The sequence below is a fragment of the Bos indicus x Bos taurus genome, chromosome 15, assembly GCF_003369695.1.
Source record: "Bos indicus x Bos taurus breed Angus x Brahman F1 hybrid chromosome 15, Bos_hybrid_MaternalHap_v2.0, whole genome shotgun sequence".
NCBI classification, from domain to species: domain Eukaryota; kingdom Metazoa; phylum Chordata; class Mammalia; order Artiodactyla; family Bovidae; genus Bos; species Bos indicus x Bos taurus.
In genome coordinates, this window is record NC_040090.1 from 54,455,178 (window position 1) to 54,477,504 (window position 22,327).

At 38.7% G+C, this 22,327-nt stretch overlaps 1 protein-coding gene across 2 annotated transcripts in view; it reads right to left on the minus strand.

Moving 5' to 3' along the window:
- Positions 1 to 22,327, minus strand: part of CBL (Cbl proto-oncogene) — a 99,414-nt gene that overhangs the window by 35,016 nt on the left and 42,071 nt on the right. For both annotated transcript variants that reach the window (XM_027563488.1, XM_027563490.1), the window contains exon 3: positions 98 to 244. In XM_027563488.1, the coding sequence (XP_027419289.1) occupies positions 98 to 244 (147 nt within the window). The remainder of the gene's footprint in view (positions 1 to 97; positions 245 to 22,327) is intronic.

A 22,327-nucleotide genomic window follows, 5' to 3' on the forward strand; every position in this document is an offset into this window, starting at 1 on the left:
TTATGCATATATTCATTATTTTTGTTTCAAACTAAACAAAAACCCAAAATACAAGCTTCAGTTCTTCATAGTTTAAATTCATTATTTTGACACTTACTTTTCCCCAAAAGCTTTCCTCCAAAATTCTGCAGCATCTGCTTTAGTAATCCGAAACGTGTCTCCTTGAAAGAGTCCACTTGGGAAGATTCCTTTTAGTTCTGCCAGCATGTGGCTGAAGATCAGGGACAGTTTGGTCAGGTTTCGCCTAAAAATGATCAGAAGTGCAATGGTTAAATGAGAACATAAAATTATTTTTATTTTAAATGTGCTGAATCCACTACACCAGGTGTGTGATTATAATGCAAGAAAGACTGTTGCATTCATTGAAGTCCACTCATGTCCCTCCATTCAAATAGGCATTAACAGGTAAATAAGAAAAAAAAATTTAACAGTAATCTATTTCAAGACTTTTAATCTTAAATTAATAAGGCCTAATAACTGAGCATAAACTTCTGTGAACAAATCTATCTTTTTTAGGCTGATAGATAAAAGAGGACTCAACCAAAAAGTGTAAGAAGTTGTACACTGCTGTAACCATTCACCCACAAAAGAGATGTTAGAAAAGCAAAATATATTATTTCCTGCTTTGCATAAACTAATCTGGATGTTTAAATTATCCCAACTCATCTAAATTAAAAGTAAATTAAAAATCCTCAATAAACAGGACTATTTAAATATCCAGAACAAATATTGTCATTAATCAGACCTAAAAGAGATAAGTTTTCCTTTTTAAGGAACTTCTTTTTCTTTATAAAAAACTAAAAACCAACATCCAAACCATGGAAAAATTTCTAAATAAGTGCACATGCTGCTGCTAGATTTTAACAAGGTAACTTTCACCTGACCACCTCTGTTTAATGGTTGTGGTGATAAAGTACCAATTCAATACACCAGATGATGTCTCCACTTTCAAGTGTGTACTTAAATCAGATTATCTCGGTAATCTTTAACGGTACTGCTACAGAACAACATACAGATGTCTTAGATATTGCTATTCACCAAACCAGCTACTATTACAGTTGCTTATTTTCCCTTGCCTCAACAATTAGTATTTATGTATTAAAAGTCAATTCTTGTCATACAAGTAGACGATAAAATTTCAAGTCAATTCATGATCAATTTTATTGCCTCAAAATTCTCTTTAACACAGATTTTTCTTTTCACCATTAGTCCCATCTTTGTCCTTCCTAGATAAAATGCTGCACCAAGTCCCTATAGCCCTAACTTTTTGGTAAAATACTTCTGAAACCTTTCTAATCAGCTTTTCAACAAATCAGCTTAAGTTTCCTGGTATCTGTCTTTTGCACTTGTATCAAGTTTTACTCTAATTTTCCTATTTCTGAAAGCACCAAAAAAGTGATAAAATCAATATTCATTGAAGTCAGTCTAAAATAATTCATATGCCAAATAGCTCAAGTAAGTTGTAAAGCTCAAGTAAGTATGTTAAAAAACACAATCACTTATCCAATCCCTAAACTCCATTAATTGTTTTCCTCTTGGTATTTTAAGAGCCTTCAATTGTTGCTGGTTAGGACAGTTACTATTTTAATAAACAGGAAACAAAAACAGAGACTATTGAGATATATATATATATATATATATATATATATATATATATATATCACAGATAATAATATAGAGAATCTGCAAAGCACAAATTATTCCCAATGACTTCCCAAAGTCTTCAGCAGGACACCAGACTGCACAATGCACTAAACTCTAATATTTACATAACATTTTGCAAAATGTTAATCCTTAAAGATAAGCAAGAGAGAGTCCTGATTCCCTTAAGATATGCTAAATTGCTGAGAACTATGTGTAAAGAACTATGCTAAACAGTACAGCAGAGTAACATATAATACACATATTACAAAGTTACAACAGAGATCTTTTTGGAAGAAACAGTTTGAATCCTCCTTCTTCCTGAAAATGTCTTTCCTTAGTTTCTCCAGTGTCATCCTCTCTCGGTTCTCCTACTTGCTTTTGTTCTTCCTTTTTTCCTTTCTATCCTCCTAAAACAGCTATTTCCCAAGAATCTGCTCTAAACTGAAGAATCTACTCTCCATTTCCTTTCTTTCTCCATGCACTCTTATGACTCTTCCTTTGCTAACTCAAGGATTCAAAAACTGCTTTGCAAAAGATTCCCAAATCTTAGGCCTTGGTAGCTTTCCAACTGCCTACTGTATTTCTCCAATCAAATGCCAGCACCTCAAAGCAACATTCTCAGACTTACACTAACCTTCCTTGAGTGAGGCGTTAATAAATTTGGAATTTGAGATTAACAGATATATACAGTTCAGTTCAGTCACTTAGTCATGTCTGACTCTTTGCGATCTATGGACTGCAGCACATCAGGCCTCCCTGTCCATCACCAACTCCCAGAGCCTACCCAAATCCATGTCCATTGAGTCGGTGATGCCACCCAACCATCTCATCCTCTGTCGTCCCCTTCTCCTCCTGCCCTCAATCTTTCCCAGCATCAGGGTCTTTACCAATGAGTCAGCTCTTCCCATCAGGCGGCCAAAGTATTGGAGTTTCAGCTTCAACATCAGTCCCTCCAATGAACACCCAGGATTGATCTCCTTTAGGATGGACTGGTTGGACCTCCTTGCAGTCCAAGGGACTCTCAAGAGTCTTCTCCAACACCACAGTTCAAAAGCATCAATTCTTCGGCACTCAGCTCTGTTTATAGTCCAACTCTCATATCCATACATGACTACTGGAAAAATCATAGCCTTGACTTAGACAGACCTTTGTTGGCAAAGTAATGCCTCTGCTTTTTAATATGCTGTCTAGGTTGGTCATAACTTTCCTTCCAAGGAGTAAGCACCTTTTGATTTCATGGCTGCAATCACCATCTGCAGTACTACATACAAAATAAATAGCAAGGACCTACCGTACAACAGAGCTATATTCAGTATCTTGCAATAACCTATATGGAAAATAATCTGTAAAAGAATATATGTATAAAACTGAACCACTTTGCTATAACCTTGAAACATTATAAATCAACTATACTTCAATCAAAAAACTTGTCTTTAGTCTATTCCTATACATGTTCAATCACACCACATATAACTACCTACCTTTTAAGGGGAGTGAGACACAATTTCTATACTACCAATGAGACAAAATCCAGCTCAGCTTTGATTTTAGACTTTCCACTAACCTGGGTCTAACCTACCTTTATAACTAATTTCACTAGCATATTCCAGCCAAACTGAATATTTTCAGTTCACTTGCTCAGTCATGTCCGACTCTTTGCGACCCCATTGACTGTAGCACATCAGGCTCCCCTGTCCATCACCAACTTCCAGAGCTTGCTCAAACAGATGTCCATCAAGCCAGTGATACCTTCCAACCATCTCATTCTCTGTCTTTCCCTTCTCCTCCCGCTTTCAATCTTTCCCAGCATCAGGGTCTTTTCCAGTGAGTCAGTTCTTCACATCAGGTGGCCCCAAAGTATTGGAGTTTCAGCTTCAACATCAGTCCTTCTAATGAATATTCAGGACTGATTTCCTTTAGTATTGACTGGTTTGATCTCCTTGCAGTCCAAGGGACTCTCAAGAGTCTTCTCCAACACCACAGTTCAAAAGCATCAATTCTTCAGCACTCAGCTTTCTTTATAGTCCAACTTTCACATTCATACATGACCACCGGAAAAACCATAGCTTGGACTAAACGAACCCTTGCTGGCAAAGTAATGTCTCTGCTTTTTAGTATGCTGTCTAGGTTGGTCATAGCTTTTCTTCCAAGGAGCAAGCATCTTTTTGATTTCATGGTTGTAGTCACCATCTGCTGTGATTTTGGAGCCCCCCAAAATAAAGTCTGTCACTGTTTCCATTGTTTCCCCATCTATTTCCCATGAAGTGATGGGACCAGATGCCATTATCTTAAGTTTTCTGAATGTTAAGCTTTAAGCCAGCTTTTTCACTCTCCTCTTTCACTTTCATCAAGAGGCTCTTTAGTTCTTCTTCTCTTTCAGCCATAAGGGTGGTATCATCTGCATATCTGAGGTTATTGATATTTCTCCCAGCAATCTTGATTCCAGCTTGTGTTTCATCCAGCCTGACATTTCGCATGATGTACTCTGCATATAAGTTATATAAGCAGGGTGACAATATACAGCCTTGATGTACTCCTTTCCCGATTTTGAACCAATCTGTTGTTCCATGTCCAGTTCTAACTGTTGCTTCTTGACCTGCATACAGATTTCTCAGGAGGCAGGTCAGGTGATCTCCTATTCCCATCTCTTGAAGAATTTTCCACAGTTTGTTGGGATCCACAGAGTCAAAGGCTTTGGCATAGTCAATAAAGCAGATGTTTTTCTGGAACTCTCTTGCTTTTTCGATGATTCAACAGATGTTGGCGGTTGGATCTCTGGTTCCTCTGCCTTTTCTAAATCCAGCTTGAACATCTGGAAGTTCACAGTTCACATTCTATTGAAGCCTGACTTGAAGAATTTTGAGCATAACTTTACTAGCGTGTGAGATGAGTGCAATTGTGCGGTAGTTTGAGCATTCTTTGGCATTGCCTTTCTTTGGGATTGGAATGAAAACTGACCTTTTCCGGTCCTGTGGCCACTGCTGAGTTTTCCAAATTTGCTGGCGTATTGAGTGCAGCACTTTCACAGCATCATCTTTCAGGATTTGAAATAGCTCAACTGGAATTCCATCACCCACCTCCACTAGCTTTGTTCATAGTGATGCTTTCTAAGGCCCACTTGACTTCACATTCCAGTATGTCTGGCTCTAGGGGAGTGATCACACCATTGTGGTTACCCGGGCCATGAAGATCTTTTTTATATAGTTCTTCTGTGTATTGTTGCCACCTCTTCTTAATATCTTTTGCTTCTGTTATGGACAAGAAATGGTCCATACCATTTCTATCCTTTACTGTGCCCATCTTTGCCTGAAATGTTCCCTTGGTACCTCTAATTTTCTTGAAGAGATCTCTAGTCTTTCCCATTCTATTGTTTTCCTCTATTTCTTTGCATTGATCACTAAGGAAGGCTTTCTTATCTCTCCTTGCTATTTTTGGAACTGTGCATTCAACTCTTCTCCTTTGCCTTTAGCTTGTTTTCCCAGCTATTTGTAAGGCTTCCTCAGAGAACCATTTTGCCTTTCTGTATTTCTTTTTCATTTTACCTTTTCTTATACATGCTACCCCGATTCACTTTTTCGTCTCCGAATCACTATGTATTTGTTCCTTAATTTGAAAAAGACCCAGCTTAAATGTCAGTTTCCTAAGAGGCTAGCTAGAGGTAACAAACCTCTAAAATATCCTGAATATTTTCAATGCAGTTCTTCTCCATGTCATCTGAACCCATCCTGTACTACAGTTATCTGTGTACACGAGGGCTGAATTCATTTCTGATGTATATTTATATCCTTCTGGCATCATTTCTAACCTTTATTACACCTCCAGAAAATATGTGACTTTATACTATGTGCTAGGCACTAGGGATGGATACAACAATGAACAAGACAAAATTCCTGGTTTTAGAGCACTCCCATTTCCTTGGTATCAGGGTTGTATAAGAAAAAGGCTTTGAAGAAAAACAAAGCAGGGTATGCAAAGAGAGGCCTGTATGGTTGCTGTCTTTAGAGAGGATGGTCTTACGGTCCTCTCTGAGTGGTGATTTTTGAGGCCAATTCTGAAGTGAAGGCAGGAAGCCAGTCTTTGGGTGACTGGGCCATGTCGATATCTTTGACTTTTCAAATAATTTTCCACTAAGAATCTACCAGGTATCCAGTACTATGCTGGATGAGAGATAAAATACACAAACCAAAATATAATGGGCCAAAAAGTTATTTTAATTTGTGGAGTAAGCCACAACAAGGAGAAAGTTATTGACCACAAGGATATAATGGCATCAGGTGCATAAGAACAATCTGAAGTGCTGGCTGAAACAGTTACTGAAAATCAATTTAAAACATTTTCCTACTCAAGGATGCATCTCCCAAAAAGCCAGCTTATATTTCTTAAAACCACCAGAGATGTGCACCATAAGCATCACACTTCTTAAAAGGAAAAAAAAGAAACTATAAAAGCCTATGCATGGATCAGAGTATTTGGTAAGTGGTCTGAGTTGCAGTTCTATTAAAAAACATTTTAAGGCAGTAGGCTTATGGTTCAGTGCTTTCAGGGCAGAATTTAACCAGCAAAATCTGTCTAAACTTGTAACCTTAGAGCAATGAAGCATGATGGATATTTGGGCTTATTACAAAAAATTACATTTCAAAATTCTGTCAGCAGTTACTTCAACTTATACAATGTGCTCTAATATTTCTCCAAAGATGCACAGAGGAACACAACTATTCAATTTTTCTTGTAAATGCACTGAAGACAAAACTTGCCTTTCTTAACTTTGAGTGGTAGCAAAAGCTTTTCTTTAATTCAGTATTTGAAGGCAGTTTTTACTACCCTTAACACTAACCTTCACATCTAAGTAACTGCAAATTCTACTCTATAGCTTCCATCTTTCTTTTCTCTTGTCCTCTCACAACTTCCCCAGAATCAAACACTGATTTAGTATGCAGTTGTCAGTTTTTAAAAAGGTTCAGGACTGGTGTGAGTTCTTCTCCCCAACCTCGGGTCCTACTCTAAAAGCCAAAGTACCTTTGTACCTCAGGCCTAATGTAATGGTGTACATGTTTCCATGTATACTTTCAGCTAAAAGGGACTAAGATTTATGTGTCACCAATACATAAGGATACTGAAAATTAAATGACCACTGTTCCTGTTTTAGCTTCAAAAGTAAAAAGATAAATACAACCTGACAGAAACCACAATCACCATTTCTATAGATCAAGCAAGACAGTGTTGGAAAGCAGCCTTTATATTAATATGAAACAAACAGAAAACTCCTTAAAGGAGGCCAACCAATGAATTTTCTATTACACAAAATACTAAAACACAAGCTGCCATGTTACTCTTGGCCACAAAGTACTTCGCAAAGAGGAAATGGAAAAAAGAACATAGTATGGGGAGATATATTAACCCTCTATATTAAAGTGTATCTATTAATGTTTAAGTTAAGTACAGAGAACAGTACCATTCTTTTTTGTTATAACGAGAATGTTCCATCCCAAAAAAAGTTTCAAGAAAAAGACTTTTGAGAAATTAATATTAAGAGATTGAGATCTAGGAAAAAAATTCAATGATGACTTACAAAACAATCAGTCCAATGTATTCATAAAGATATTCTCACAGTTACTTTTTCTGAAACTACATTTTGATAGTCAGCTGCTGTCATTCAGTGGCTAAACTGCATAACTGACAGCATGCTGTTTATTCTTTCTACAAAAGAGTACTTGAAAATATATATGATAATAGTCAAGACAACTAGGGACTTCGCTGGCAGTCAAGGGGTTAGGATACCATGTTTCCACTACAGGAGGCACAGGTTCAGTCTCTGGTCAGGGAACTAAGATCCCATATGCTGTGTAGCATGGCCAAAAAATAGGGGGAAAAAGACAACTAGAAATCTAAAATGTATTTCCTGGTCTCCCATTAGTTTACTGTGTCCTGCAACAGTTATTTAAACTTTCTGAGCCTCCACTGACTCAAATGTAATATAAGGAAACTGGAACCAATTACTCCCAAAGGTATCTTTCCACTTATAAAAATGTATAAATGTATGTTATTATCACTGATTTGAAACTGGAAAAGAAACCTTAACTTCAGCAGTTTAACTGCATAATAAGATTGAAGAAGTCATAAGAGAAAAAAAGCCAGCACTTTACCCTTATATGACAGAGGGCTAGAAATTATGTCAAGAAACAAGAATTTTTCAAAGTACATTTTATTTCTGCCTGCAAAAATTTAATAAACTTACATCTTATGGAATTTAAAAAGTTACTTGTATGAACCGTATATGGGGATAAATTAAAATACTGTTGTCTACTCTAGTACTAGGGGTCTACTAAATTCCAGAATTTGTACTAAATTATTTTACTCAAAGAATTTTATCATTTCTGAAAAAATAACATCAAAAATCATCCCAGCTAAGTGAAAATACTGTCACATGTGAAAATGGTTCAAACTGGTTCAGAACTCTTATTTTTAAAAAGCAAAGAAAGTGGAACTTTCCTCTTGAAAACAATAATTTAGGTAACTGTAGCATCTAGGTGATAGGTATACAATTATTTTAAAATTTTTCCCAATTTTCCTGTATGACTGAAAAATTTTATAATAAAACACTGGTGGGGAAAACCCTAATAATCTATTTTAATAGTATCTGTAGACCCAATGATCCTGTACTTCCCAGGCAGTAAATTTCAGAATGATTAACACTTAATACAAGGATTGACAAACAAGCTGCACACCATTATATAATACCATTTTGGAGCAGTAAAGTATTTCCCAAATAAGGTCACAATATAACTCACTCTGCCACTCAGTCATGGTGTAAGCTGTAAAACCTATACAGATGGTGAGAAATAATCATACTGCTCAACAGTGACATGATCAATGCTTTTAAGTATTTCATTTACTGGTACCATTTCAGGGATAACTGTGTTGCTTTTTCTATTCTTTAAACTCCAAAACTTTATATGCAAGCACCAGTGTCATCCAAAGAACGCTGAGTGAGAACATACTGAGATGACATTTATAACTCAATAGCAGCATCCTCTGCTCACAGTAATCAGCTTTAAAAATAGATACAACGGAACTTCTTTCAGCAAAGCTTCACAGGAAGTCAATGAAGTACTGTTTAACTCTTATCTGCTTAAGCTGCTAAAAAAAAAAAAAAGGAGGGAGGTGAAGCAAAAACCATCACCTATTGAAAAAAAGTACTAAGCCAATATATCTAAAAATATCAATGACCTTTTTTACTTAACACATATTAAGTGTATTTGACAATATACTAACGGTCATGCTTTTGAGACCCCCCAAGTTACATGGTAACAGATTAGAACAGTATTATTCAGAGCATTTGGAGTCATTTCATAGAATTTTAAACCTGAAGAAACACTAATCTCATTTACCAGGTAAAGGGGAAGGCAGTAGCCTGCAAAAGAATCTCCAACATGACCCTCTATTACAACCTTAAAACACAGACTCAATCTCCTTAATCTCCCTACACCAAAATCCTCAATGATTTACCAATAACTACCAAAAACGTTCAAGCCACTCTGCTTAATAAGTCTAAGCATGCACAGTATGGTCCTGATTCACTTTTCCAGACATATACTACTCAATATTTCCAAAAACATTCTATATTTTCCAGGCCCCAGGCCTATTTATATCAATAATCTATGTCTCTCTTTCTCATAATAACATTAAGAGTTTACTATGTATCAGATAGGCTCTTCCGGTGGCTCAGGCAGTAAAGAATCTGCCAGCAATGCGGGAGACCCACGTTCGATCCCTGGGCTGGGAAGATCCCCTGGAGAAGGGAATGGCTATCCACTCCAGTATTTTTGCCTGGAGAATTCCATGGACAGAGGAGCCTGGCAGGCTACAGTCTATATGGTCTCAGAGAGTCAGACGCGACTGAGCAACCAACACTTGCACTTTTTTCATGTATCAGATACTTTGTTAAGCTATATGTATACCTCATTTAATTCTCATAATAGTGCTTTGAAACAGAAATTACTAATGCTATTTTACAAGGAGAAACAAAGACTTTAGTAACATCAAATAAGCTGTCCAGGTCACAGAGCTAGTAAGTGACAGAGCAGGTCTGTGATTCAAGAGCCCAGGCCTGCTGGTGTGATAGGTATCATTTCCTTTCCAATGACTATGGTTACAGAAATCTTGCCCATTCAAAATTCATTCAAAACGCTGTCTTCTCAGAAATGTATTCCCAGTCTTCATTTAGTGTCTAGTTTCAAACTCAGACACACGCCTGCCACGCCTCACAGCATCTTGTTCATACTCTGTTCTGGCTTCATCATGTCCCACTGTGTATCAGGTGTCTTATTCCCCAACAGGATGACAACTCCTTAAGGGCAGGCGCAGTGAGGGTGTCTTGTACCCTCTATCCCCTGCAGTGGTGAGCACACTGCCTTGCACTTAGATATTCCATAAATTTAGAGGATTGAAAAATATTCCTTATTTTTTAAATAAACTTTTTATTATGGGATTTTAGATTTACAGAAAAGCTGAAAAGATGGTACAAGGCATTCCCCCATATACCCCTCATTCAATGGTGTCCCTTAATAGTACCATCTATTCCTGTGGTACATCTGTCAAAACTAAGAAACTGTCAGTACAGTGCTATTAACTAAACCCTAGACTTTATCCAGGGTTCACCAGTTACTTTTTCCATTAATGTCCTTATCTATCCAGGGCTCTAATCTAGAGTACTACATTATATTTATCCACACATCTCCTTAGTCTCCCCTGGTCTGTAATAGTTCCTCAGTCATTCCTTATTTTTCATGATCTTAAACTGTTTTGAGGAGTACCAGTTACATATTTTTGTAGAAGGTGTCTCAGTTTCTATTTAGCCGATGTTTTTCTCATGCTTTGACTGGGGTTATCAGCTTTATGGTCACAATACCACAGAGGCGCCTAACTCATCACATAATACTGGAGAGCACATGAAGTCCCAGGACATCACTGGTGATATTAACTTTGACCACCTGAGTAGGTACCTAACTCATCACATAATACTAGAGGGCACATGAAGTCCCAGGACGTCACTGGTGATATTAACTTTGACCACCTGAGTTAAGGCACTAAGGATTTGCCGTGCTTCTCCACTTACTACTGGAAAAGATTTTTTTTTTTCACAGATACATTCCTTCTTTCATAACTCATGTAAAACAGGGCACTTATACTCGTCACTATTTTTAAATGATTAATGTGATATTCTCATTAAAGCACACACTATAAAGACATAGTATTTATAAGTTAATACCTTTGGTTTTTAGTGCATTTGGAAAAAACAAAAACAGCTTAAAACTCATTGAGAACATTTAGCAAATGTTCACTAAGTTACATTAACTTAAGGTACTAACTATCATCATTTCCTAAAGAGGTCAAGAATATAATCAGACTTCCCTATCTTTCAAAACCACCTCTGAATTTACTCACCCCAAATTCTGAAAGGTAACTATGTAAATTACACACACTGGAGCATCTATCTGCAGCTAAAAGCAAATTAACCCTGAGAACTGATTACTATTTCTCTATGTGTGCATGCTTAGTCGCTCAGCTGTGTCTGACTTTTTGTGATCCCGTGGACTGCAGCCCATCAGGTCCCACATCCATGGGACTTCTCAGGAAAGAATACTAGAGTGGGGAGCCACTCCCTTCTCCAAAGGGTCTTCCTGGAGAAGATGCCCTCGAAGGATCGAACTTTCATCTCTTGCGCTGCAGGTGGATTCTTTATGGTCTGAACCACCAGGGAAGCCCACCATTTCTCTACACCAGTGACTTAAAGAATATACAAATACATCAGTAACATAATACAGAAATCTCCAAAACTTCCCATACCCCTCAACAAGTGACAAGAACTACCAAGCACCTTCAGAAGTTTTATCCCGTGAACTTAAAAAAAAAAGTTTAAAATATACAGATATACAGACAAATTATATACCGAGGGAGAGACAGCTCTAATAGAATCTAATCAAATACGTAAAAAGCGTATCAAATTGTCATTAATTATTTAACTCCTGAGTATATGATTTATCAGACATCCATTTCCATTTCAAATACATGGCTTCCCAGAACAAACACAGAGTAACTACAAGATTTTGCTGTTCTCTAAAGTTGGGAAAGAAGAAATTTTCTGTATCTAACTGAATCTCCTCTACGTGGAGGCATCAAAATCAGAGAATCTTTATCACTGCCATTTTCTGCAATGTATTTTCCATGAAAAATAATTCTCCTCAAGTTCAAGAATCTGTGTCTGTACAACTCTGGTGTTAGTATTTTACTTAGTAGTATTTAATTAGCAGCATTTTACAAAATTTAATATGGTTTTATTAAAAAGCTATAGATAAAGACAACGTCAGATAACATAAGAAAGAAGGTCTTCCTGGCCCTGACCAGTTATCAAAGCAAACTCACACATTTAGGCAGACTTTGCTGAGGACTAGAGTAGAATAAAGTGTCAAAAGAGCATGGGTGGGAGAACCACTAATTAAAACTAATATGTTTTAGGAGGCTTCTTGGATTTTAAAGAATAGATGGGATTTCAAAAGACAATATGGGAGGGCAAGGGATTCCAAGTCAAGGTAATGACCAAAGCAAAGGCTCAGTAGAAAAAAGTTCAGGGACTGGCAAATAGATGGACATGGGCTTCCCAGTAGCTCAGTGGTAAAGAATCCATCTGCAATGCAGGAGATACAGGTTCAATCCCTGGGTCAGGAAGATCCCCTGGAGAAGGAAATGGCAACCCACACCAGTACTCTTCCCTGGAAAATTCCATGGACTAAGGAGCCTGATAGGCTACAGTCCATGGAGTCGCAAAGAGTCAGACACCACTGAGCGACTGAGCATGGGCTAGACTGTAGAATCATGGCAGCATGTGATAAAACTGAGTAACACAAGCAGGACTCAAAATGTAGAGATTTAATTACCATGATGAGGGAGATTACAGATGCAACAGGACATCATTAAGGGTTTGGAACTGAGGAGTGACATCGAATCTGTTTCAAGGCCATAAATGATAGCAGTATGCAAGATGAAACAGACAGGAAATGACAAAAAGCAGCAAGCTCAATCAGGATAGTACTGCAGCAGAAAGGTAATGGGAGCCCAAAAATGGGCAGTAAAATAAGACAGATTTGAGAGAGACTGCAGAAATAAAGGGAGAAGGCAATGGCACCCCACTCCAGTACTCTTGCCTGGAAAATCCCATGGACAGCAGAGCCTGGTAGGCTGCAGTCCATGGGGTCCCAAAGAGTCGGACACGACTGAGCAACTTCACTTTCACTTTTCACTTTCTTTTTTTCATATTTGACCTTCTATTTTATTTTTTTTTTATTTTATTTTTAAACTTTACATAATTGTATTAGTTTTGCAAATATCAAAATGAATCCATCACAGGTATACATGTGCTCCCCATCCTGAACCCTCCTCCCTCCTCCTTCCCCATACCATCCCTCTGGGTCGTCCCAGTGCACTAGCCCCAAGCATCCAGTATCGTGCATTGAACCTGGACTGGCATCTCGTTTCATACATGATATTTTACATGTTTCAATGCCATTCTGCCAAGGGAGAAGGAAGTGGCAACCCACTCCAGTGTTCTTGCCTGGAGAATCCCAGGGACAGGGGAGCCTGATTGGCTGCTGTCTATGGGGTCGCACAGAGTCGGACACGACTGAAGCGACTTAGCAGCAGCAGCAGCAGAAGTAAAACCAAGAAAACGAGATGATTAGTAGGAGGGAAGAGATGATGAAACTGAGCCTGCGCAGCTGAGAGTAGAGTCTTAAAAATAATATGCTAATAAAATTAATACGTTTTTTTAAAACTTTTTGTTTTTTTATTGGGGTATAGCCAATAAACAGGCTTCCCTTGTGGCTCAGCTGGTAAAGAATCCCCACGCAATTCGGGAGACCTGGGTTCGATCCCTGGGTTGGGAAGATCTCCTGGAGAAGGGAACAGCTACCCACTCCAGTATTCAGGTCTGGAGAATTCCACGGACTTATGGAGACATCCATGGGGTTGCAAAGAGTCGGAGGACTGAGAGACTTTCAGTTTCTTTCATAGCCAGTGAACAATGTTGTGGTAGATTCATGTGAACTGCGAAGGGCCTCAGCCATACATATATAATAAAGCTAATATTTTTAAAGGGCTTACTGTGTGTCAGGCATTTTATATTTTTTATTATTTAATTAATTTTCACACACAATCCTCTCAGACAGATTCTGCTCTTACCCCCATTTTATAGATGAAAGAAACCTTGGCTGAAAGAAACTAATCCAAGCGTCAGTCTCGTAACTAATGTCTGTCACCACTATATAATCCTAACCGAGGGAACTTACAAGAGGAAGCTGGTTTGCTAATGAAGAGGACACATTCAGTATTCAGACATGTTGAGTGTGAGATGTCTGAAAGATATTACCATGGCCTGTCTAGCAGGAAACTTGGGAAGGAGGTAGCAAGTAAGGAAATAGATTTGTGAGTATCTCTATAAGGCTGTTTACACTGTTGAGAATGACCTATCTGCTAATTCACTCACATGGGATATCAAAATGAAATGGAGCTTTTATCAAATCAACATATTGTATGTCTTAAACTTACAGAACGCTGTATGTCAATCACATCTCAATAAACTTCTAAAAGTTTAAAAGAAGCTGAAACACCATTTGAAAAGATTTGGAATTTCTCCCTTTGGGAGTATGGGGGTATGTAGGATGGAGTCAGAAAAGGACAGAAGTGGCAGGCTTCTCTTATTAAAAATATATATATATTAAAAAAAATATATATATATATAAATGTGTGTGTGTGTGTATATATATATACACACACACACACATATCACCCTAAATACTTGCTCCAGAGAAATTAAAATACATATCCACACAAAGACTTGGACATGAATGTTCCTGTTAACTGCATTTATAGTAGCCAAAAACTGGAGACAACTAAAATGTACATCAATGGATAAACAAATTGTGGTTAACCCATATAATAGAATTCTACTTAGCAAGCAGAGGAATAAGCTACTCATATGCAATGTGTGTGTGTGTATATATATATGAAATTATTTTACTGATCCAGCGACTTTTTATTTCCACCACAGTTCAGTTACTACCTTGGTCCAAACTACCACCATCCCTCCCAGATTACTGCATCTGACCCCTGACTGGTCATCTTGCTCTTTCTGCATTGCTTGGCAACGAGCTTAACTAGGACCAGGGGTGGCTCCTAACATCTTCCCAAGGAACCTCCACCTCCAAAGTCTCTAGCTACCAGGAAACTGGTTCTCAGCAACTCCTATAAAGAGGTGGCACCAAACATACTTTTTTTACCTCACTTATCACATTGACCCCCATAAACAGAGAGAGTACAGGAGTACAATGGGGGAGGTTGAGCCCCTTTCCTGGAGCTCACTCCCAAGACACAGCCAACTATGCTTGAGCACGTCTCTCCACAAGACACCAAGAAAATATGGGTCTCTATACAGGCCCATCCTTCCATCTATGAATTCAAGCCCGATGTTCACCTAGAATGCACTGAGAGCAAGATTTCAAAAATGCTTGCTGGGACTTCTGGGGCAGCCCAGTGGTTAAGACTCTGTGCGCCAATGCAGGGAGACTGGTTCAATCCTTGGTTGGGAAACCAAGATCTCCGCATGGCCAAAAAGCAAAAGTTAAATTAAATTAAAAAAAAAAACTTGCTGAAGACAGCAGAAGAGACACAGATGTAAAGAACAGACTTTTGGACTCTGTGGGAGAAGGCGTGGGAGGGAAGATTTGAGAGAATAGCATTGAAACACGTATATTACCATATGTAAAACAGGCGACCAGTGCAAATTCGATGCATGAAGCAGAGCACTCAAAGCTGGAGCTCCGGGACAATCCAGAGGAATGCGGTGGGGAGGAAGGTGGGAGGAGGGTTCAGGATTGGGGGACACATGTGCACCTGTTGCTGATTCATGTCGATGTATGGCAAAAACCACCAAAATACTGTAATTAGCCTCCAATTAAAATAAGTTAATTAAAAAACATACTTGCTGAATGAATACTTGCATAAAGAAAATTTCAGTAGCCTTTGAATCATGCCATTTCTTTTTTAAAAGTAATGGAAAATATACACGACATAAAATTTATTACAACTATTTTGAAGTGTATATGTACAACATTTCTCTTAACATTTTCCCCCTCCCATAATTTTTCAATGAGTGTATATCTCTAATTTTTAAAAAATCAAATACTTAGGTCCTGTGGTATTAAGCAGTGCCTTAATAACTCATCAAATCTATGCATAGATTTGCATCTAGTAATTATGCATCTAGTAATAAAAAATACTATTTTTAAAATAAAAAGGTACTATTCAGTCATATACAGGCCTAAAGAGCCCTTCACAATGTTTCATGTCAAGAGAACTTAGCTTGGGGCTTCCCTGGTGGCTCAGTGGTAACGAATCCACCTGCCAATACAGGAGAGACAGGTTCAATCCCTGGTCTGGGAAGACTCCACACACCACAGAGCAACTAGTAAGTCCGTGTGCCACAACTACCGAGCCTATGCTCAGAGGCCAGGTGCCGTAACTACTGAAGCCCGCGTGCCCTAGAGCCTGAGTTCTGTGACAAGTGAAGCCACTGCAATAAGTCCACACGCTGCCACTAAGAGCAGGGTCCGCTCATCACAACCAGAGAAAAGCCCACGCTGCAACGAAGACCCAGCACAGCCATAAATAAGTACAGAAATAAAATTATTTTTAAGGAAACAGAGAACTTAGTTCAAACTCACTGTTAACAGAAATAATGATGAAAGATTTCCTTTCCTAAAAAGCCACTTAGTTAGTGGCTTTTTAGTCATGCCCTTTTAAGTTAGAACAGAACAGAAGAAAAGGGATCGCTACAATCTGGCTCAATGTTACAGGGTAAATAAAACATTCAACTAATTATTTTAAATGTAAATAAGAAAAATACCATAAGAATAAGAATGAAACAAGTTAAGATATAGTAACTCTGAATACTTAAATCATTTAGATATATTTTATTAGATGCTAAGCAGGATGAGTGTTTTGCATGTAAAAGGAGTAAGGGAAGGGTTTAAACAAAGAGGAAAGAAAAATGCTAATGGGAGTTTTTTATTCCATTTCTTGAACAAATTTAATACATAGGGTTTTAAGCTTTCAGAACAAAACATACACTTCAGGTTCAATAAACAGCAAGTAAAACTAAACATATATATATATATGTTTCCAGGATTCAAGTTCACTATGTTTCTAACATTTTCACGCTACTAGGTATCTCTAGCAAGCATTTGCTGCTTTGTATACTACAGTCTGGCAAAAAAGACATTCTTGTAGCCAGCTTTTGAGCTTGTTCTTTAAGATGTCCTAATTTAAATGCAGTTGTAGACTTCACAAGTATTATGGTTTTAGAGCAAGTCTTGGTTGGCACTATTAGAGCAAAGTGATTACAAAAGGTTTTCGCGCATTCTACTCAACATTCACTGCCTACTTCTCTATACTGCTCTGGTCTTATAAAGTCATCACTGATTCTTTGAGGGGAGGCAAGGGCCAGCGTACCTTCATATTCCCTATCTGCATAACCAAGCCTATGTTCTGTTAGATACATTCTGAGTGAAATTCTCTTGCTATGTGAATACCTAATCCTATAGTAAATCACAGTACTGAATATTTGCCTGTTCAAAAGATAGGTCTATTAAAATGTTTTAACTTCCCCAAGTTTATATAGTTGATCATTTCATATACTACTTGAAATATGGCCTCCAAGGGATCGTTTCTGTAATATGAAATGAAACACACAATCATTATTCCTTTAGATTCAAACCAAGAAAACCAAAGTAATCGTTAACAAACACTTTGGAGGCTAGCTTAAATTAAAAAGGCCCTGGCACTTAATAACTTCATACACTTGGGTAACGTAGTCTAACTTTCTGAGCCTTGGTTTCCACATCTATAAAGTGAAAAGGCAAAGGTCATGCTCTTTTTGTTCAACATAAAAGAGAGAGTGCCCAATTGATATGTGTGGTGAGACAGGGAGTCAGTAAAGAAGATTAGACCACATTTGAACTTTTCAAGCATACAGAAATCACATGATAAATATTAATGGTATCTGAATTTGGAAAACCCAAACCCCAAATTAAACTTTAAACTGAGACTCTTACTTTCAGCCAAGATGGAATTTGCAGGGACTGGATATGCCCTCTCTGAAAGAACTAAAAAACTGGACAGAATATATAAAATAATGGTTTCCAGACCGTGGACATCATGCAACAGAGGACTGTGATCCCTAAGAGAGGGGAAACAAATGGAGGTGAACTCTTATGGCTGATTACACTTACTGCATGGAGTTTCCAGGTCTCAGCACTCGGAGGGGGGACCCAGGCAGAACCTGACCGTCTCTTCAGTTGAGAAAACAGAATTGAGTCTGGGGAAACCATGGCAGCTGGAGTTCTCAGTACAGAATACAAGAAAGGAGAGACATGCATAGAGAGCACAAGCTCAGGAAATCCACAGCTGAGCACCGATGAGCAAAGGGCAATACCTGAGGTTGGGGACGACCCGTATGAAAGGAGCACAGGACACGCCCCAGTTCTCACATAGGCGGCGGCGGAGGAATCTTATAATTCAGAGAACACAGGTAATTCTAACACACAGCTAGATTAAAAGCTATTCATCTATCTGGAGAAAACTCTTAAATTTGAAGATACATGCCCCCAGTGTTCATAATAACACTATTAACAATAACCAAGACATGGAAGCAACCTAAACGTCCATCAACAGCTGTATGGATGAAGAAGATGTGGTGTGTATGTGTGTGTGTATACGTGTACACACACACACACACACACACACACACAAAATGGAATATTACTCAGCTAAAAAAAAGAATGAAATAATGCCTTTTGCAGCAACATGATGGACCTACAGACTATTACATATCTTCTGTCACCCTGTTTGTTTGTATATATACACTGAGCACATCATAAGATGTGCTGGGCTGAATGAGTTACAAGCTGGAATCAAGATAGGTGGCAGAAACATCAACCACCTCAGATATGTGGATGATACCATTCTAACGGCAGAAAGTGAAGAGGAACTAAACAGCTTCTTGATGAGGGTGAAGGAGGAGAGTGAAAGAGCCAACTTTAAAACTAAATATTAAGCAAACCTAAGATCATGGCATCCGGCCCCACTGTGCTATGCTTAGTTTCTCAGTTGTGTCCGACTCTGTGACTTGCGTTTCTCCAAGCAAGAATACTGGAGTAGGTTGCCAAGCCCTCCTCCAGGGGATCTTTCCAACCCAGAGATCAAACACAGGTCTCTCGCACTGCAGGCAGATTCTTGACCATCTGAGTCACCAGGGAAGCCCAAGAATACTGGAGTGGGTAGCCTATCCCTCCTCCAGGGGATCTTCTCGATCCAGGAATTGAACTGGGGTCTCCCGCACTGCAGGCAGATTCTTTTCCACCTGAGCTACCAGGCCCCATTACTTCATGGCAATAGAAGTAGTGACAGATTTCCTCTTCTTGAGCTCTAAAATCACTGCAGATAGTGACTACAGCCATGAAATCAGATGATTGCTTCTTGGCAGGAAAGCTATGACAAACCTAGACAGTATGTTGAAAAGCAGAGACGTTACTCTGCCAACAAAGGTCCATATAGTCAAGGCTATGGTCTTCCCAGTGGTCACGTACAGCTGTGAGAGCTGGACCATAAAGAAAGCAGAGTGCCAAACAATTAATGCCTTCAAACTGTGGTGCTAGAGAAGACTCCTGAAAGTCCCTTGGACAGCAAGGAGATCAACCCAGTCAATCTTAAGGCAAATCAATCCTGAATACTCATTGGAAGGACTGACGCTGAAGCTGAAGCTCCAGTATTTTGTTCATCTGATGTGAACAGCTGACCCACTGGAAAAGTCCCTGATGCTGGGAAAGACTGAGGGCAGAAGAAAAAGAGGGTGTCAGAGGATGAGATGGCTGGATGGCATCACTGATACGATGGACGGGAACTTGGGCAAACCTCAGGAGATGGTGAGGGACAAGGAAGCCTGGCACGCTGCAGTCCATGGAGCTGCAAAGAGTCAGACACAACTTGGCAACTGAACAACATATTTATATCTGAGTATATACATACACACAAAATGGAATATTACTCAGCTAAAAAAAGAACAAAATAACACCATTTGCAGCAATATGATGGACCTAGACCCAGATAATCACGATGGTGTGATCACTGACCTAGAGCCAGATATCCTGGAATGTGAAGTCAAGTGGGCCTTAGGAAGCATCACTACGAACAAAGCTAGTGGAGGTGATGGAATTCCAGTTGAGCTATTTCAAATCCTAAAAGATGATGCTGTGAAAGTGCTGCACTCAATATGCCAGCAAATTTGGAAAACTCAGCAGTGGCCACAGGACTGGAAAAGGTCAGTTTTCATTCCAATCCCAAAGAAAGGCAATGCCAAAGAAGGCTCAAACTACTGTACAATTGCACTCATCTCACATGCTAGTAAAGTCATGCTCAAAATTCTCCAAGCCAGGCTTCAGCAATATGTGAACTGTGAAATTCCTGATGTTCAAGCCGGTTTTAGAAAGGGCAGAGGAACCAGAGATCAAATTGCCAACATCTGCTGGATCATCAAAAAAGCAAGAGAGTTCCAGAAAAACATCTATTTCTGCTTTATTGACTAGGCCAAGGCCTTTGACTGTGTGGATCACAATAAACTGTGGAAAATTCTGAAAGAGATGGAAATACCAGACCACCTGACCTGCCTCTTGAGAAACCTGTATGCAGGTCAGGAAGCAATAGTTCTAACTGGACATGGAACAACAGACTGGTTCCAAATAGGAAAAGGAGTCTGTCAAGGCTGTATATTGTCACCCTGCTTATTTAACTTCTATGCAGAGTACATCATGAGAAACGCTGGACTGGAAGAAACACAAGCTGGAATCAAGATTGCCTGGAGAAATATCAATAACCTCAGATATGCAGATGACACCACCCTTATGGCAGAAAGTGAAGAGGAACTCAAAAGCCTCTTGATGAAAGTGAAAGAGGAGAGTGAAAAAGTTGGCTTAAAGCTCAACATTCAGAAAACGAAGATCATGGCATCCGGTTCTATCACTTCATGGAAAATAGATGGGAAAACAGTGGAAACAGTGTCAGACTTTATTTTTGGGGGCTCCAAAATCACTGCAGATGGTGACTGCAGCCATGAAATTAAAAGACGCTTACTCCTTGGAAGGAAAGTTATGTCCAACCTAGACAGCATATTCAAAAGCAGAGACATCACTTTGCCAACAAAGGTCCGATTGGTCAAGGCTATGGTTTTTCCAGTGGTCATGTATGGATGTGAGAGTTGGACTGTGAAGAAAGCTGAGTGCCGAAGAATTGATGCTTTTGAACTGTGGTGTTGGAGAAGACTCTTGCGAATCCCTTGGACTGCAAGGAGATCCAACCAGTCCATTCTGAAGGAGATCAGCCCTGGGATTTCTTTGGAAGGAATGATGCTAAAGCTGAAACTCCGGTACTTTGGCCACCTTGAGCGAAGAGTTGACTCATTGGAAAAGACTGTGATGCTGGGAGGGATTGGGGGCAGGAGGAGAAGGGGACGACAGAGGATGAGATGGCTGGATGGCATCACTGACTCGATGGACGTGAGTTTGAGTGAACTTCGGGAGTTGGTGATGGACAGGGTGGCCTGGCGTGCTGTGATTCATGGGGTTGCAAAGAGTCGGACATGACTGAGCGACTGAAATGAACTGAGAGACTATTAAGTGAAGTCAAGCAAATATTATGTATCACTTATGAAACAAATGAATTTATTTACAAAACAAAAATAGACTCAGAGACATAGGAAAAAAACTTATGGTTACCAAAGGAGATAATAGAGGGGCAGAGGTAAATTAGAAGGTTGGGATTAACATATACACGCTGCTATACATAAAACAAACAACAAGGACTTATTTATAGCATAGGGAACTATACTCAGTATCTAAAATGGAGAAGAATCTGAAATCTCTCTCTCTCTCTCTATATATATATATAATTACACCTCATATACACCTGAAATTAATACAACATTGTACAAAATTAACTATACTTCAATTTTTAAAAGGTTAATATTTTTTTAAAAGTTATTCTGGCCTTGCCTAACAAAGTTTAAAAGGATCAAACTATTTAGCTATATCCCAAAATACAGCTCAAGAATATTTATAAGGATACAGAAGTATAGAGCACCTACCACAATAAAATTAACAATGTCTAGCATCCAATCAAAAATCAGAAAACATGAAATTGAAGCAATAAGCAAGTGAGGATAAAAATAAATCAATAGAATTAAATCCATGAGTGACACCAATGACAGAACAGACAAGAATACTGAAATAATTATTTTAACTATATTTGTACAAAAAAGCAGAGAAATTCTTGTACATGTTGAAGATATGAAAGACATAAAAAAGATCTAAACCTACCTTCTGGACATGTAAACTAAAATGGGAGGGACTCTCAGCAGATTAACTACTGTAGAAGAAAAGACTAAATAACTCAAAAGCCCAGCGATAGAAAATCCTCAAAATAAAACAGTGGAAAAAAAATGAAGAACAGAATACCAGTGGCCTATGGGGATGACACCAAGTAGGCAAATATACATATAAATGGAGTCCCCTAAGGGGAAGAA